At 39.5% G+C, this 19,942-nt stretch overlaps 1 protein-coding gene across 1 annotated transcript in view; it reads left to right on the top strand.

Annotated features, from left to right (window-relative positions):
• Positions 1 to 19,942, top strand: part of TTC23L (tetratricopeptide repeat domain 23 like) — a gene marked incomplete at both ends in the record, with an annotated part of 51,027 nt that overhangs the window by 23,871 nt on the left and 7,214 nt on the right. Inside the window, 2 exons of the mRNA XM_080804373.1 lie at positions 9,201 to 9,328; positions 11,545 to 11,627. Of these exons, the coding sequence (XP_080660499.1) occupies positions 9,201 to 9,328; positions 11,545 to 11,627 (211 nt within the window). The remainder of the gene's footprint in view (positions 1 to 9,200; positions 9,329 to 11,544; positions 11,628 to 19,942) is intronic.

The raw sequence follows: 19,942 nt of genomic DNA, 5'->3' as shown, positions 1-19,942 counted from the left end.
AAAACCAATAAAATCGTCTGATTTCTATTTCCTTTATTCCCTTAGAATCTCAGCAGAATTCACGTGCATAAAGAGTAGAGAGATCATACATGCTATGAATGTGACCTGTGGCATATTGGTTGATGAGGAAATCCAGTGATAAAAGACAAAAACATGGGCTCCTTCTCCCCTCCTCCTCCATTCTCAACCTCCTTGACTCTTGTCCTCTGGCTGACAAGAGAGAATGTTTGTAGCAGCTAGAATTTTCATGACCTATATTCAAAAGTGAGGTACTGGGGGTTCTGGAGGAAAACTAAGGCATGAATTCACCCATCGGCAGTGGTCCTTTCTCAGGCAAGGTCATCCTTCGGAAAGTTAGTAACTTTGGGAGAGACGCAAAAGAACTGGTGAGGAAGAACTGCAGCCCTGCTCAGATGAGATGACTGGGTCAGATTAATGATGCTAATGGATTCAGTGGCCCATCAGGAGGAATTTGGGATTTCTGAAAAATATGTGAAAAACATTTAAAAATGTTGATTTTCTCTGCTTATCAAAGGAATCCATTTAGGTGTACATTATTTTCCAGTCGTGTATGAAAAGGAAACAATTACAGGAAAAGTTTTTCATCCTACTTTTTTCTATTCTTATATTTCCCCATGCCATTAAACAATTTTGTTCAATTTTCAGAAGTTATTTGATATTTTGGTTATTCTTTTCTTTAACATAAATGTTCATTGAAGACTTTCTGATTCTGTGTTTTCTAGCTAATCATCCTCCTTCTTTAAAAATTTTTCTTGTGTATACTAACAGTATTTGTACTCCATCTATATGTTTGAATTTTTTTAAATACTCTTCGTGGTTAAAACACATTTAGTCTCTATTTGAATATTGAGTAAAAATTGATGAGTAAAAATTTTGTTCAAATAAGAAAATTTTATGCTTCTGGAGTTGGGAGATTCTAAGGCCACCTTATTATTTTCTTGTATACTAATTTTTAACTTTAAAGAAGATTTGGATCTTCACCTCCTATCATTCACTAAATTCCAAATGGGTCCCATTTTAACATCAAAACTGAAAATGTAAATTATCCAGAAGGAAATACAACACTGGAATCAAAATTCCTAAAACTAAAAACTGGAAAAAAAACTGTCTGAGCACACGAAGTTATACTAGAAAAGAGGTTGGTAGATTTAATTATAAAAAGATCTAAAACTTGTGTCTGTCACAAAATACCACAAATAAAATGAAAACAAACAATATAATCCAAGATGAACAGAAAACTCAAATAGGCCCTTACTTATTAAAAAAAAGAATTTGTAGTTAACTTTCTGAGAAAGAAATATCAACGTCCATATGATGTCACTGGGTAATTCTGCTTAACATTTAAAGAAGGATTAACATCCATACTACAAAATCTTTTCCAGAAAATTGAAGAGGAGGGAACATTTCCCAGCTCATTTAATGAGGCTAATAGTACCCTAATACCAAAACTGGGTAAAGACATTACAAGAAAAAACGAAAACACAACTATAAAGCAATACCTTCATGCACATAAATGCAAAAAATCCTCAAGAAAATATATAGCAACATATAAAAAGAATAATACACCATGATCAAGGGGAGCTTTTTTCTTGAGAATATCAGGCTGGTTCAGTATTTAAACCTGAATGAATGTACTCTACCGTATTAGCAGTCCAAAGATGAAAAGCACAAAATCTTATCAGCTGATGCAGAAGAAGCGTGTGACAAAATGCAACATCCTTTCATGATGGAAGGGGAACTTTCTCAATCTGATAAAAGGCATGTGCAAAAAACCTACAGCTAACATCATGCTTAATGGTGAAAGAGTGAGTTTTTTGCTCATAAGATCAGGAACAAGGCAAGGATGTTCATTTTCATTTCTTTTAGTTAACATAATACTGGATGTCCTAGCCAGTGCAATAAGCAAGAAAAAGACATACAGCTTGATTGATCTTAAAAATTTTTAAGTTTATTTAAATGTGGGGATTGAACTCATGACCCCAAGATCAAGAGTCACATGCTCTAATGACTGAGCCAGGGAGGTACCCCTGAGACATATAGCTTAAAAGAAATAAAATGGTCCTCATTTGCAACAATACAGCTGTTTCTGTTGAAAATTCCACGAAATCTACAAAACTCCTAGAACTAATAACTGAGTTTAAGGTTAGCAAGATCACAGGATATAATAAGGTCAATACACAGAACCCAGTCATATTTCTATATATTAGCAATGTACAACTGGAAACTGAAATTTTTGGAAACAACAGCCACCGCCTCCCAATGGAAGACTTAGGTGTAAATCTAACAAAATACGTATAGTATCTGAGTGCTGAAAACTACAAAACCCTCATCAAAGAAACCAGAAATGACTTAAATAAATGGAGACATAATATATTCATAGATGGGTGACATACAGTAAAGTTGTCACTTCTATAAAAATTGGAGTATTGATTTAACACAAATTAAAATCCCAGTAGGAATTTTTGTAAATATAGACAAGCTGAGTCTAAAATTTATACAGAAATGCAAAGAAATTAGAACAATTGAAACAATTTTGAAAAATAATATAATTGGAGGACATACTACTTGATTTAAGGTTTACTATAAAGCAACGGTAATCGAGAGTTTGGTATTGATAAAGGGACAGAGTTCAGAGTCCCTGGAACACAACAGAGAGTCTAGAAATAGACTGAATAAGTATGGCCAATTAATTTTTGATGAAGATGCCAAGATAGTTCAGTGTGGAAAGAGTATTTTCAACAATGGTATTGGAATAGTTGAAACAATGGTATTCACATGCCAAAAGAAAAAAGAAAAGAAAACCCACTTTCATAAACATATACAAACATTAACTCAAAATGGATCATTGTCCTAAATGTAAGAGGTAAAATTTACATTTAATTTTACAATAGAAAAATAGGGGAAAAAATAAGACCGAACATTACATAAAGAAAACTAATGGCCAATAATCACATGAAAAGTTTCAATCATAGTAATAATGAAGAAACAGCAAGGATACCAAGTTTCTATCAGATTGTCAACACTGCAAGAAATGATAACATTTAGGATTGATGAGAGCAATTTGATACAAACTCTCAAGTATAATTTGACAGAATGTTACACATCTTAAAACTATACATACCTTTAAAATCAAGTTTTCACCCATCCTCTGTAAAAAATTGTTAAATATGAAAATGTCTAGCATTTGTCAGATTGTGGGAAAACAGGTCTGTTCATTCATAAATGGTGGGAGTGATAGTATAAATTGATAGGAAATTTGCAAAACAACCTGATAATACCTAGTAAAATCAAAAGGAAACCCATATAAGGATGTTCACTGTGGCACTGTAATTATTTTAAAAAAATTGGAAACAACCTAAATGTTTATTAGTGAGTGAAAGGAATATTTGGTATATTAGTGAGATGGAATTCTATAGTCTTTAAGAAGATTAGACTTTATAAATAAAAGTGGTTACAAACAACAACATTAAGGAGAAAATACCTTGTATTTTTAGGACATATATGTGGATATATATAAACATGACATGCCTACTTCAGAGTAGGCAAAACTGCATCAAAATGTGCATCACAATGGTAGAGACTTTGGGCTCTGCCTTCACAAAGAGGTCTGTGAATCCTTTCAACACGCACACACACATTGAATAAAATGGTCAAAAACAATCATTTGAGGGCACTGGAAATAAATAAGCAGGCGACAAATGGCAAAGCATTCTTGAAAAACTGCTAGAGCTTTGGGTAAAGAAAGACTCTTCTTGGCCTTTCTGCCTGAGGCTGCTCCCACCCACCCACTGCACCCCCCTCCCCCAACCCCACCCCCAGTCCATGAGACGAGCAGTTTTATTGGAATGGGGCTGAGAAAACCAGCAGCTTTGTGGTGGAGACCTCGGACTCAGTTCAGAGCAAGGGGCAAAACAGATTCATCATCAAAGCCTGAGTGTTTGGTAACCCAAAATTGCTGTCCTGGTTTTTTAGGAATTAGAGGCCACTCAAAAATGTTAACAGGAAAACCTGGAAATGAGAGCCAAGAAAAGGCCACATAAGCCCTGAGCCCACTGGAAAATGACATACATGGGCAGGGAAGATGTGGAAAATAATGAACGAAGGAGACTTGAAATGCAGCAGAGCTTGAAATGCACACCTCAATCTACATACGTATCAATTGATAGAGGATAGAAGACAAACACTGTAAAGGTTTTTGAGCACAACCTCTTTCCGAGTCAGTCACTTGGATCAACACTAAACTGGGCAGGCAGAGGGGTAATCCCAGGAATCCAGATCAAAATTTTAAAAAATAAACATTAAAACACGAGCAAAGATTCTAGTCTGGCATGTAGGAGCTCGGAAGCTGTTGCTCCATTCTAACAACAAGTAAAAAGCTGAACAAACTGGAAAACTAACCGCTCTTCTTAGATCTGGCAGAGAGGTGAGGTCACAGGGCAAACTGCTGCCCCTGAAACTAGAGAGACCAAAGAATCCAGAGAACCCCAGTTTGCCTGAGCGGATGCCTATCTCTACTGCAACCAGTACCGGGGGAGGAATACCTGACCTGTAACTGAAAAATTTCTGGAAGCTCAGTGTGGACAAGATGGAGAGTTAAAAATTCCAAGTACCTGGTCATAGGGGAGGTTTCCACACGTTTCTGAAATTTACCTCCAGAAGCTTGACCAGGTTCTCAAAGTGAAAATGGAGAAAAATGCCCCCTTGCTTCCAGCAGGGAGAGGGGAAAAGTAACCAATTAAAAATATGCTAGAGCTTGCTTCTCAACAAGGCCTGTCCTCGAGACACTATTTCACCAGAGTCTAAAGTATTGGGCGGGTTTTTCAGAGCCTAACGAGACTGGGGGAAGGAAATACCCAACTTCAGCCCCCTCTAGCCATCCTATCCTACCCAAAGGAAAAAGGGACTGAGAGGCACTTGTGAAGTTCACAGTTCAGAAGCAGAGGCTCACTGAAAGACTGAGAGCTAATCGTAGGACTAGAGAATGCTTTCTCGCCACTGCCCCCCAGCCCCACATCTTAGCACCAATTACTAGAGGCCTATTGGGAACAGTTTGTTTTACCCAGCACATCATGTCTACCTATTAAGAACAATTATAAGTCATGGTAAACAAAAACAAAACAAAATCCCAAAACAAACAAAAAAGAAACAAACCTAAAAAGCACACAGTTTGAAGAGACACAGCAAGCATCAGAACCAGACTCAGATATAGTAGGGATATTTGAATGATCAGACTGGGAATTTAAAACAAGGATGTGATGCCCAAAGGCAGGAGATAGGCATCCCAGCTCAAGATTAGGGAGAGAGATTTCACCCTTCTACCTTTTTTTGTTTCTTTTTAAATTCTGTTTGAACCCTCAATGGATAGAATGATGGCCACTCACACTGGTGAGGGCAGATCTTCTTTACTCAGTCTATGGATTCAGATGCTGATTTCTCTTGGAGACACCCTCACAGATGCACTCCAGAAATGATGTTTTATCAGCTATTTGGGGATCCTTTAGCATGGTCAAGTTGACACAAAATGAAACATGACAAGTCCACTCCTTGTCAGCTTGATCCTTACAAGCATCTCCTCAAACATACTTAGTTTTCAAATAGAGATATAATTGTGTCTAATATGGTATAACTACCCTGGGTACTACTGGAAATGTACTAGTTACCCTTTCCCAGAAGAGATAAAGTCCTTCAATGATGTTTACTCTTCTGATATTCCATAACTTGAAAACTATGATTAAAATGAACAATACTTAAATAGTGATATAATATCACTATGTCTTGTGTTACATGAAAAGGGAATAAAAGAAGAAAAATAAGATATTTGCTTAAATGGGCATATGTACACACAAGCATATTTATAACAAAATGAGGAAATACTCACGACAGTTACAGTCCTCAGTTCTCTAAGTGGTCATCTGGTTGTAACTGCCATAACTACCTTTTTGTACTACCTATCCTGTGTTCTCTTTGCCTTTAACAACCACCTCACCTGGTAATGATTTTTTACTTTGGTGGGATGACCGAAGAAGCCTTCATTCCTGAAGTGAGTTCCTTGATCCAAAGCAATGCTGTGTGGAAAATACCATGATGGTGGGTGAGGCATTTGTGGGTTACGGATGGTGGTACTGGTAGAAGCATTGCATACAGGGAAGGCAAATTTATATCCAGAGTAGATATCTCTTCTACTTAAGGACCATGAAGAAAATGGTTCAGTGTAATCAGCTTGCTACCAGGTAGCTGGCTAATCACCTTAGGTGATGGTGCCAAAACAGGGGCTCAGTGTTGCTGTCTGCTGCTGGCTGATTGGGTACTCAGCCATGGCTTTGGCAAACAAATGTCTTTGTTTTCGAGCTTGCTCCTGGTATCAAAATCTGTATTAGTCAGGATTCTCCAGAGAAATGTAACCAATAGGAGTAAAGGGAACACTGGTAAGTCTCAGAGTCCAAAGGCCCAAGAACCAGGAGCTTCAGTATTTGAAGATAGGAGAAGATAGGTTTCCAGGTGAAGAAGAAAATTCACCTCCCTTTGTCCCCCCCTTTTTTTTCAACTTGGTGAGGACAGATCTTTACTCAATACTGATTCAGTTGTTCATCTCCTCCAGAAACCCCTTCACAGACACACCCAGAAATTCTTTTGGCAGCTGCCTGTATGTGGGCAAGGACATATAAGAAATCACTGTACCTGCCACTCAGTTTTTCTGTGAATGCAAAACTGCCTTAAAAAATAAAGTCTAGGGTGCCTGGGTGGCTCATTGGGTTAAGCCACGGCCTTCGGCTCAGGTCATGATCTCAGGGTCCTGGGATCAAGCCCCGCATCGGGCTCTCTGCTCCGCAGGGAGCCTGCTTCCCCCTCTCTCTCTGCCTGCCTCTGCCTGCTTGTGATCTCTCTCTCTGCATCAAATAAATAAATAAAAATCTTTTTTAAAAAAAGAATAAAGTCTACTTTAAAGAAATCAAACATCTGAGCAAAGACATTAACATTCAGACACCATAAGAGGATGTAGACTATAGTTAAGTCTGGGCAACTCATTAAAACCAAACCAAACAAAAAAACTCACAAAAATATATCAGACTCTGTAGTTGCTACTATATAATGTCTAAAATGTACAGTTTTCAACAAAAAAGAAGCATACAAAGAAAACAACCCCTGGCTTACACCCAGAAAAAGAATAGTCAATATGTCTTGACTCTGAGTGGGCTCCATGTTGGATTTAGCAAAGACTTAAGAGCAGCTATAAAATATCTTCAAAGGATTAAAGGAAACTATCCAAAAAATTAAAAGAAAATACAATGAAAATAGGAAGTCTCAACAGAGAAATATAAACTATTTAGGAAAAAAACAACCAGATGGAAATTCTAGAGTTGTAATATACAGCAACTGAATGAAAATTCATTAAATGGTCTCAACATCAGATTTGAGATGGTAGAGAGAGAATGAGATAGCTCAAAGGCCCGGCACTAGAGATGATCTCCAAAGAGCAGAGAAAAAAGGTATTGATTTAGAAAAATGAACAAAGCATAAGAGATGTGTGGGACAACGCCTGGTGTATCAACAGACATGTAATAGGAGCCTCAGAAGGCAGAATGAGGCAGCAAATTATCTGAAGAAATAATGACCCCCAACTTCCCGGGTTTGTTATCTGCAGATCCAGAATTCTTAATGCCAAGTAAGATAAGCACAGAGAGAATCACAACTAGGCACATAGTCAAACTGCTGAATGACAAAAAGAAAATCTTGAAAGCAGCAGTGGAAAAACAGCTCTGTTCAGGGAGACAATGATATGATTAATGGCTGATTTTCCCTCAGAATAATGGGGGCTAGAGAGTAATGGAAAAACATTCAAAATATTGGAATAAAATTCAACTAAGTATTGTATATTCAGGAAAAACTGCCTTTTGGAAATGAAGGTGAGACTGACTGGCTGACTGACTCAGTCACTCTGGCTCACTGACTGGCTCAATCAGAAGAGCATGTGACTCTTGATCTTGGGGTTGTGAGTTCGAGCCCCACATGGGTGTAGAGATTGCCTCAATAATACTTTAAAAAAAAGAAAAAAAAATGAAGGTGAGATCAATATTTCTTGATAAACAAGATTTGTTGGTAGCAGTCTTGGCCTAAAATAAATACTAAAGGAAGCCCTTACGCCAAAAGAAAATGGGAGCATGTGTTAACTCAAATCCACAGAAAGGAACGAAGAGAACTGGAACTGATATGTGGATAATAGAGTATATACACAACCACAAATATTTATCAACTTGTGAATGGTAAACAAAATGTGTATCTACTCAGCAGAAGGAGGAATAAAATACTAATTCATGCAAGAACATAGATGAACCTCAAAAATAGCATGATGCATGAAAGAATCACAAATGACTACATGTTGTATGAATCCAACAATATGAAATTTCCAGAAGAGGCAAGAACAGAGATAGAACAAAGATCAGTGATTGCCAGACAGATGAGAGCAGGCATTGCTTGCAACCAGCCATGAAGAGACATTTTGGGGGTGATGGGTATCTTTTAAAACTGGATTTTGATCATGATTATGTAACTATAAATTTACTAAAACAGCATCAGACTGTGTACTTACAATGGTTGAATGTGTGGTATGCCAATTATATCTTAATACAGTGGCAAAAAATGTTAACAGTGCCTGCTTCTGAGTAGTGTGCATGGAGATGATTGTCATTTTCTTTTTGCTTCTATTGCATTTTCTAGACTGATTACATAAACATCTATTATGTTTGGAATAAAAGACAACATTAAAAGTAAATTTTTAAACAGTAACAACTCTATTTAAAATACTTTTGAAACAAAAACACACACACACACCCTTAACAGGAATCCAAGTAAACAATACTCTCTATCAGAGTTTAATTCAGTTAAATATATAGTCTTTCATTGCCTTGGGAGTTTAATATGGTAGTTATCTGGGGTCTTAGGATAAGGCTATTCAAACAGGGCTTTCTTTTCCTACAGAAAAATCCATACCCTTCATCAACAGAATAAAATTACATCAACTGATACCATCAAATTATATCTCAGACTTTTCGAGGGTCTTTATGAGACCTGGAATGAAAACAGGCAATGACTTTAAATATGAAATGTCTAATTGAGCCAAAGCTGTATTACCTACTTGTAAAGGCTAGCAGCCTGCCTTCAATGTCCTCCTTTTTTGGCAGATGCTGTTGAGATATATTTTATAAAGAGTATTAATGCATATCAAGCAACATTGGGCCCAACAGATTATGAAACACTGACAACCATTGAAGAATTCTGCAAATGGCTTGTCCAGAATGGGGAAAAACAGGTAAATCTGAACAGGTAAATCAACAAGAGGCAGTGCAATCTTGAGCCAGGGCCTTAGATTTTATTTGTGTCCATTCCTTCATCTGTAAAACAAATATAATAGTCATGCATGAATTAATTGTTATTATTAAATGTAAGCTCAGAATGTTAATTCTTCACAGAAACACATGGGTCACAGTCACAACAGCCTGATCCTGGTGAGTCACATCAGTGTGGCGTAGAATGCCTCCTCCGTAGAGTTAATGGACTAGAACTGGCATACTCCTTCAGAATTGCCAGGATGGTTATAAAACTCTTTTCTTTAACTCCCCAGGAGGCTTATAGACTGCTAAAGGCTGCACTGAAGTCTCAGGTCATTAGCTATGGTGACTGTAGTGAAAAGGTGGCCGAAACTTTTTACAACATGGGCAGGATCTGCTTTGCCAAAGGACAGCTCAGAAAGGCGATTCAGCTGTTAAGGAAGGTGAATTCTGGCTGCCTTTTACATTTTCTCCCAGACCCCCCAGACCCGTAAGCACAATGTGAGGAGTGATGTGTGTGTGTGTGTGTGTGTGTGTGTGTGTGTGTGTGTGTGTTTATTTTATGCCCCTCCCCTCCCTTCTGCTTCCCTTTGCCTCCCTCCCTTTCTTTCCTTCCTTCCTTCCTTTTTTTTCCTTTCTTCTCTATTCCTTTTTATTTTTTAAGTAAACTAAAAATTCACTTTCTTAGATGTGCTAAGTGAGAACATCATACAGAAACTTTTGTTGTGCCCATGCCTGGACCAGAATCTTTTATATTTATTTTATTTTATTTTATTTTATTTTATTTTATTTTATTTTATTTTATTTGACAAATAAAGACATAGTGAGAGAAGGAAAGCAAGCAGGGGGAGCAGGAGAGGGAGACGCAGGCTCCCCACTGAGCAGGGAGCCCAACATGGGGCTCAATCCCAGCAGGACCCTCGGATCATGACCTGAGCCAAAGGCAGCTGCTTAAAGACTGAGCCACCCAGGCGCCCCTGATTTGGGTCTTTTAAAAAAATATGTTTTTCATGTCCCCACTTAATTTTTCTAATACATGATTTAAGTTACAATAACAGTTTTAATATATTTCTCTGCTAATTCTAACATCGGTATCAGTTTGGGGTTGATTTTGGTAGATTTCTCACACTATACTATTTCATGTGAATCACACTTTCCGGCTTCTTTACATGACTTACTATCTTTGTTTGGATGCCAGACATTGTATATTTGACCTTATTCGTGCTGGATATTTTTGTATTCCTGTAAGTATTTTTGAACTTTTTCTAGAAGTCAGTTAATTTATAGTTTGGTCCTTTTAGGTCTTGCTTTTTAAGATTGAGTAGATGAGACTAGAGCAGCATTTAGCCAAGGGCTAATTATCTCCCATTCCTGAGGCAAAAGACTTCTGAGTACACCACCCAAAGGCCCGTGAAAAATGAGGCTTTCCAGATTGGCTGGTTGGAAAAAAGCACTGCACCAAGCCCTGTTCCCTCCAGCCCCTTCAGCTGATTGTTGCCCTAGCTTTGGCAGTTTTCTCACATAGAGGTGCTCATCAGGACTCTGCTGAATACTTACGGGGGACCCACTGCAGATATTCCTGGATCTTTTTCTATGCAGCTGTCTCTTCTCTTTTAGTGTGCTCTGAAAGTCTCTTGGGACTCCCAGCTCCTTCTCCTCAATTTGTGGAGTCTTCTGAGCCTCACTTTGTTCCTTTCCCTGCATCATGACCTGGAAATGCTCTCAAAGCAATAATCTGGGGGCAGTCATTGGCTTTATCTCACTTGTTGCCCTTTCTCAGGGACCACTGTTCTTTGTTGCCTGATGTTCAGCATCTTGAAGATGCAATGCAAATTTAGGACCCTACACAGATTTCACTTATGTCCATCCACTTGGTCATAACTATTTGGAAAATCCTCATGGACACCATACTGCAGCCGTGTTTTGGCCCTGTCGTTTTGGTGATCCGTAGCCACATATGGCAGAGGGAGGTGCAATGAAGTAGAATGGTACACATAGAACATGGGAGTGTGCACAGCCTTCAATTTAGGCTTCTTTTCCTCCATGGTTGGGAACCAGGAGGAGATGCTGTGCAGAAATTTGAAATGTAAACTTGTGATATCTCAGTTCTACTAGTGCTCTCCTGAGTTTGGTTTATTATGAAGGTGCTTGCCTCCTGATATTCTTTAACCTGCTATGTTTCTCAACTTACCTACAGTGTCTGATGATTCAAATCCTCTTATATGGAAGTGAGCACAGTAAAAGCAGAGACACAAGGGACCTCCTTACCCTGTTGCAGAGGTGAGTTCTGGCTCTGGTCATCAACCAGGTCATCCGTGTGGATATGTGGGTAGCATGGCCCTATTCATTCAGTTAGGGGCGATCACCTTTGTTATTCTTGCTACTAAGGCAAAATGCCAACTTGTACTATGGATTTGGCAAAATCCTTTGGAGGTAACCAGTCGATTTCTAGTAGTGCCTCAGAAACCAATGTTATGGGGGTCTGCTGCAATAATACTTGGTATTTATAATATATTTTTCAATGCTGAGCATTGGAAACAAATCCCACAAGGTCGTGTCTCAGCTGACAACTTGTGACAGATCCAATATGGACATATACAAAGTAAATGAATACATTAAACTTGTTTTTTCTTGCTGAACATACAAAGTCTAGGTCCTTCGATATGAGGCAAGTTTTTTGGCAGGGGAGATTTAATTATCTCCAGAGTTAGTAATAAAAGAGTGTATTGTGTGGACTTCCCCCTTCTTTATCTTTGGCATAGCATTGCTTTTTTTCATCCCAGAATGATGTTGACCTTGAACTATTCTTTTCAAAGAAGGAAGAGAATTAAAATCTGTTGGGTGTAAGCACCTATAACTGAGCTAGGTCATAGTCATGAAGTATTTAATCTTCACAAATCCCTAGTATGATAGCTCTCATCTGACAGGAGGGAGCCCAATGTTCTGCAAAGGAACTTGCCTGCATTCACTTAGGCTTAGAGGTTTGGGCCTAAGCAAGTGTGGCTCTAAAGGCCATGTGCTTTTCTCTTAGCGCCCTCTAGTAAGGAGGGGTTATTGTTATGGAGTGAGAGTCAGGACCCTGACTGTAGTTCACTGGAGGTGGCTCACAATGAATACGTTTCTCACCATGCTGGACTGGTGAGGGCCAAGATGAGCAGAGAGAACACAGTCAGCCCATCCTATCCCCACCCATGAGTCAGAGCCACACTTCAACTAGGCCCAACAGAAGAGGGTGTCCTGCTCTATCCAGAAGAAGGTTCTCTAGCCTCTCTAGTAATGCCCACGTGAGGACGGTGTATGGGGAACTTTACCTGCTAGTGGGTATGAAAGTATATTTTCCTGGTCAAGAACCATAACTATATATATATATTACTATATATATATATATATATATAGAGAGAGAGAGAGTGTGTGTGTTATATGTATATATATAGTTCATTTCAGAAATGACCTTTCAGAAAATAATGTTATATATAGTTATATAAATATTTAAATATATAAAGTTCAGAAATGAACTTTTAGAAGTCCATATATGTGTGTGTGTGTGTGTGTGTGTGTATAGTATATATATATTTTTAGGAGGGGGAAGGGGCAGAGAGAGAGAAAGAATCCCATGCAGGCTCTGCACCCAGGATAGAGCCTGACTTGGGGCTTGATCTCACAACCCTGAGATCATGACCGGAGCTGAAATCAAGAGTCAGATGCTTAAGACTGAGCCACCCAGGTGCCCCCATAACAAAATAATAGGTGTAATATAGAACTCTTTCCAATTCCCTGGCATTATAAAATATATATACTGTTTCTAACCCTCAAATAATCCTATTAGGTAGGTGTTTTTATCTCCCATGTTCAGGTGATAGAAAGAGAGTCAGAAAGTTTGAGTATCTTGTTTAAATCACCTAGCTGGTAAGTGTGTTAAGATTTGAACACACATCTATCATAGTTCAAAAATGCACTTCTTTTTACTATGGAATGGGGATTCTGACTTTGATGCATTTGAGAATACATATGGAGACACCTGGTTAGCAGGCAAGTCTCTAGAGGTGCATTTTACATGAGGAGAAACTGAGGACTGGTATTTGCCCAGGAAGAGGCGGAGCTGGGATTTTGAAACTCTAACACTGGAATGTGCTCTTTGTAGGCAATGTAGCTTACTGTCTGAAGGCAGACTGTTTGGATTTAAAACTTGTGCTCCAACCTCAGCTTTCCGACCTGGGTGAAGTTATTCGGCCTTTCTCGGCCTCTGTTTATTTATTAAGAAAATAATAGTATCTTGCTCAAAAGGTGGCTTTTCTGAGAGTAAGTTTATATATAATACAACAAACTTAGACCAAGTCCTGGCCGGTCTTAAATTCTCAGTGGATGTTGGAATAATAATAATGATGATGATGATGATAATCTTTCTGAAATGCTGGAGGTAGTAGTTCTGAATGTTTAAGTGAGAAGCTTTTGTATATCATGCAACTATTATTATTTTATTTTATAAGTAATGAGTAAGGAGTGTATATTAGTGGATTCATCCCTATCAGCTTAACCTGCCCCTGCCACTTACTAAGTATGTGGCCTGGGGGGAATCACTTAACCTCCTTGAACCTTGGTTTCTCCATCATTAAAATACAGATAATGATTTACCACATCCAGTTGTTGTGAATTTTTGTTAAAATAATGTATAGGACTTGCATAGGATGGTGCCTGGCAGAGTACGTGCTCAGTCAGTGTCTGCAAAACAGCCTCCCCCAACCCCTTCTCCCTCAAAACTGGAGCTAAAGTTCTACTCAGCTTGTATTTAACAAGAGAAACTTTGAAGTAGCTGAAGTGACTCTACTTCCTCAGTAGCCTGAGATCTTCCTTCTAGTCTCTCACTGTTCCTTGTTTCTTGTCTGTGGTTTGAAAAAAACCAGAGGAGAAGGAGAAATTAGGAGGGGTTGGTCTAACCTAATTCAGATTCCAGGTAGTATGAATTTCTTTAGGTGCATGGAGACTGATCCTCTCTGTAGATGACAATGAGACCAGGACCTGCCAAGAAAATCCATTAAAGAGGAAAAGTCTTTTGAGGGATCCTGCTGTAGGAGAAATTGAGTCAGTGGAGGTTTTTCTTCCACAGAAACAAGCCCATATCTCATTCCTCAGCAACTGCTGAGCAAAGCCATAGGAGTAGCTGCCAAAGCCCAGATGTCAAAAAAAAACCAGTACCAAAATTGTTCTCTTTGCTCGAGCATCTTGCTGGAATAATCAATGCCAGATGTCCTGGAACTCTGCTCGTTTTCCGATGTGCTCTTGTGCTTTCTACCCCACCTCCTCCGGAAACCCCATGACAACATTCACTGAACGTTTATTGCCAGGAGCCCAAATTCTTGGCTTTTAAAGCCTCTGCAAAGAAGTGAAAGCAGACATGGCCCCTTAAAGTAGGAGTTAATTCTAAGGTTAAATGATAGTTGCAAGTCTCAAGTAAGATTTTAGTGTCTTAAAAAGGCAAAGAACATCTCAGATTTGGGAGTAAACTTTTACCTAAATCACAAATGTACTTCAGTTTTAGTTATTTACACATCAAGCTCCTCCTAAGCACTAAAAATACTGATATGTTTCAGATAGAGTCCTTTCAGAAAAAGAGACACACGTGACTAGATGACTAGTCTGTAGTAAAACATTAATAGAAATGTAAATAAAGAGGACAAGTAATAAATTGGGAGACCAGAAATATGGGTGGAAACTGTGCACACTGGGGGCAGGCTGCTCGTTCTTCAAAGAATAGTAAAATATCCGCAGGTATCAGAGAAGCCAGAGGAGGGCATTTAGGTAGCATGAACAAAAGCAGTGGCATGGAGATATCTGATATTTCTGAGGAAACACAAGTGACTGAGGGTGGTTGTGGTTTAAGGTACATGAGTAAGAACATGCTGGAGATGAGTTTGGAAAGATAAATTAGGGTCAGATTATGTGATGTTTTCTGTGCCATGCTAAGGAGCTTAGAACTTATTTAGTAGTTAGTTGGAAGGATTTAAGCAAGATATGATATCATCAATTATTGGCTCTACAACATTAACTCTAACAGCAATGGAAGAAGAGACAGGACCTAGGGAGATTTTAGAAGTAGGGAGATCAGTTAGGAGGCAGATACAACAGTTCAAGGGGGAGGTAGTGGTGGGAACCTTAATTATCTAAAGCCATAGTAGGAGGAAGTTGGGGAGGAAGGATTGAAAAGCAGTTTTTGATCTGTTCTAACAAGACCTTAGCACCAATTAGATATGATGTGTGATGGAGGCAGGAGTCACAGGAGGCTTTGAAGTTTCTAGTGTGGACCATTGGATGAATGGCAATGCTACTAAATGAGATAGTGCTGACAAGTGGAGATCATCTGGAGGATGTCTGGAGGGTCTGAGGAAGATGATGATTTCGATTCTGGATATGGTTAAGTTTGAGGTACCCACAGTGCATCCACTTGGCAATGTCTGGTAGGCTGAATGGTCAAGGACCTCAAGAAGATAGATTCTGAAGTGAAGGGAATGGATAAGAAACCCATGGAATATGTATATGTGAAATGAAAGGGCTTGGGAGGGAACACTTACACTTATTTTAGAGATAATATATGCATTGTGATTTGGAATCAAAATAGGACTCAAATTTGAGCTTTCCCATTTGCAGTGAGACTTCCTGTGTCTTCCTTTCTTCATCTGAAAAAAAACTGAAGGAGCACCTGGCTGGCTTAGTTGGTAGAACCTATGACTCTTGGTTTGGGCATTGTGAGTTTGAGTCCCATGTTGGGTATGGAGTTTACTTAAAAAAAATTAAAAAATAATCTTAAAAATGTGAATAAGAGCACTCTATTTAAAGTGCTTTACTTAATGTTTGGCACATAGTAAGCTTCTATGAAATGTTAATTATTGTCATGACTAGTATTACTTGGGAGTCATACAGAAGGAAGACCTTCTGTCTTCCTTGTAGATTTTACTTTTAAGATTTTGTTTTATTTATTTATTTATTTAGAGCTTGGGGGAGAGAGGGGACAAGCAGAGAGAGGGACAAGCAGACTCTGTGCTGAGCAGTGAGCTCGATGCAGGGCTTCATCTCATGAACCTGAGATATGACTTGAGCTGAAATAAAGAGTCAGAGGCTAAACTGGCTGAGCCACACAGGTGCCCCAGATTTTTTCAATGATAGAAAAACAGTAGAAAAAACGCAAATGTCCACCAGTAGAAACACTAGTACATGTTTATGGTCAATATAATGAGTGCCATTTTTATGATCATATAATGTGGTCATTCAAAAACATGAAATAGAGCTTTGAAGAGTTGTAGAAAAATATTACAGATATACTATTGGGGTAAAAACATGAAAAATACATATTAGTGAGTATTATATGTAGTATCATCCATAAATATATATAAATATGTAGTTAGTAAAGGTAACATTAATTATCTCTGGAGATAGGATTATGGGGGACTTTCAACTTCTATCTTATATATTTGTGTTATTTGACTTTTTCTTTAACAACAAATATGTATTATACTTATGATAAAAAAGATAAATTTTGGGGGCACATGGGTGCTCAGTGAGTTAAGCCTCTGCCTTCGGCTCAGGTCATGATCCCAGGGTTCTGGGATCGAGCCCCGCATCGGGTTCTCTGCTCAGTGGGGAGCCTGCTTCCTCCTCTCTCTCTGCCTGCCTCTCTGCCTACTTGTGGTCTCTGTCAAATAAATAAATAAAATCTTTAAAAAAAAAGATAAATTTTTATTATTTTTTATTTTTTTAAAGATTTTATTTATTTGACAGACAGAGATCACAAGCAGGCAGAGAGGCAGGCAGAGAGTCAGGCAGAGAGAGAGGAGGAAGCAGGCTCCCCGCTGAGCAGTGAGCCCGATGCGGGGCTTGATCCCAGGACCCTGGGATCCTGACCTGAGCTGAAGGCAGAGGCTTTAACCCACTGAGCCAGCCAGGCGCCCCTAAATTTTTATTTTTTAGAAATTTTATTTATTTGACTTAGAGAGTGAGTACAAGCAAGGCAGAGGGAGAGGAAGAAGCAGACTTCTGCTGACCAGAGAGCCCAATGTGGAACTCGATCCCAGGACCTGGGATCATGATGTGAGATGAAGGCAGATACCCAACTGACTGAGCCACCCAGGTGCCACTAAAAAAGATAAATTTTTAAAGTGTATGGCATGTGTGTCAAATATTAAGAGACAAGATAATGTAGTATTGAGAGATTGTGGGTCATAATCCCAGCTCTGTTATTTATTAGTTGTCTGACCCTGGACACATCACTTTACTTCTCAGTTTCCTTATCTATAAAAATCTATAAAATGTGACTAAATAAATTAATGTAAGTAAAACTGCTCAGAAAGAGGCCTGACAGAGTACGTGCTGATTAGAGGTAAAGACGAAGGTGATGATGATGGTAAGAGAATGAGGACTAATAAGAAGCCATTATGCTGACAGATCGAGAATCACTAGTGTGATTAGAGCAAGCTAGACTGGTAGAGCAGATTTTTGAGATTACCCCAGTAATCCAGTACCTGATTAAACACCTCCCCAAATCAGGAACTCACTCATTACCTGTCAAAGTGGCCTTTTCCAATCCTAGACAGTTCTAGTTGTTCCAAGAATATAACAGCCAAGGTTATGGACTTTAGAATTAGACGGACCTGTCTTGGAATCCAGGCTCTGCCATTCTAAGTGTCATTCTATGTGCCATTCTATGTGTCATTAAGGCAAGTTATCCTAAGCCTCCGTTTCCTCCAATGAGGACTAGAACAGTATCTATAATATAGAAACATAATGAAGAACAAATGAGATTTTACATAATGCACTTAGCACAGTATCTGGCTCATGGTTAATAAATACTAGCTCGATAAATAAATAGTCAATAAATACTAGCCACTTTTACAACTCAAGCTCCTCATCCAGACATATTGGAAGGATGAGACTATGGTACATCAATTTCATTTTTGTTATTTTTAAATGTTGCTTGGACAGCCGCATGGCAAAAAGCTATTTCAGTATTACTTTTGAAGGGTCTTAAGATGTAGAAGCCAGCAGAAGCAGCAGGGAGGGCCATCCCTTCTCTTCACAAGAGGGGAAAGAAGGAATGCTCACTGATCGATTAGTGGTCTGCTGTCCTCATGGCCATATGACCAGAACAGAACAGCCTCTTCTGGGCTGAGGGGCTGGGGAGGGAAAGCCAAGGAAAGTAGGATTTGGGGAGATTATCTCCAGAGAGAAGTGCAGCAAGGCAGAGAGTAGCTCATGTGCTGTGTCGGCCAGACCAGCCTCGGGCAAGCCTTTCGTGATGAACTTTATGCTGCATCAGCTGGTTTCCTGGCCGCTGCATTCCTATTCTTTTCCTATCATTTATCAATAAATGTTCCAACACTGCCCCTACAAAACTAGGGGCAAATATTTGGGCAAACCTTGGTGTATGAATGGGTGGGAGGCAAGTCTGCTCTTGCATCCTGGTGCCAAGGGGCAGCAGCTTGTCCAAATCAGGGTGCTGGGAAGAGCCGGAGGCATTGGGGCCGATGGGGAAGTGAGCCTTTAGCTCCTCACCTCAGGGCCTCCCTGAAGAGGAACAGAGGCTGCTAAGTGACAGAGCACTAGTTCGGGGAACCTTGTCTGTAGCAAAGCGGGGGAAGAATTCTACAACCTACAGCCTTCTGCCACGTCCACAAAAATGGAGTGATAGGAGGATATAGTGTGGAATAGGGCAAGGGGATCAAATATTTTTCATCTCACGGGCCCACTCTCTCAGTCCTAGAGTGATGCTTGAGGTTCCAGACCAAAAGGCTGGGTTTGGGGAAGCTGATTTATCAGTATTGTCATGGTATATGGGCGGGGGGATGGCTGACCCACTGTCACACCTTTGCTATTTGGGCATAACGACAAGAGCAGGATACTCTGAGTGAGGGGCACCTCGTGTGTGAGGACCAGCTCGGCTGTGAAAGAGCCACCTGATCTTTGGTCCCCTGAACACTCTGAAGTCTCTTTCCTCCTCTCCATTCATTCCTTCAACAAATACCTCGTGAGCACCTGTTAAGTGTGAGGTGCGGTTGAGATGCAGGCACTAATAACGATAAATAAAACACGGTCATTACTCTTGAGACAATAATCAAGTAGGAGAGGCAACCATGAGAAATAATGACAATATGAGAGAGTCCTGTAGTAGAAATCTCAGTACAGTGCGAGTCGAAAGGAGACACAGTCTAGGAAAGCTGGAAAAAGACTTCACTGAGAGGGTTACATCTGAGTTGTTTCTTGAAGGGCGAGTAACAGTTCATCCAGGTGGAGAAGAGAAACGATTCCAGGAAGAAGGAACTATATATGCAAAGGCCCTGAGGCGTGACAGAGGACAGTGTATGGAAGCAGTGGTAAGTTCTTTGCGGCTGCCGTACAAGGCAGTATTTCCTGGAGGGTCTCTCGGGGGCTACTGATTATAAGGGATGAGGCAGGCAGTGGCTTTGAGGGGGAGGGAGAAAGACTCTGGGGAGATCAGTTTAGGAAAAAACAAACTAGGGTAAACAAAGTGACAAACGTTCATTTCCTGGACTTCTCAAAACTTTTAATATACTAAGGTTCCCTACTGGCATGTTGAAAACAAATTAACT

The sequence above is a fragment of the Martes martes genome (genome assembly GCF_963455335.1).
Source record: "Martes martes genome assembly, chromosome: 5".
NCBI classification, from domain to species: Eukaryota; Metazoa; Chordata; class Mammalia; order Carnivora; family Mustelidae; genus Martes; species Martes martes.
The sequence above is the reverse complement of the archived record's forward strand: the minus strand, read 5'-3'. Positions and strand labels throughout refer to the sequence as shown.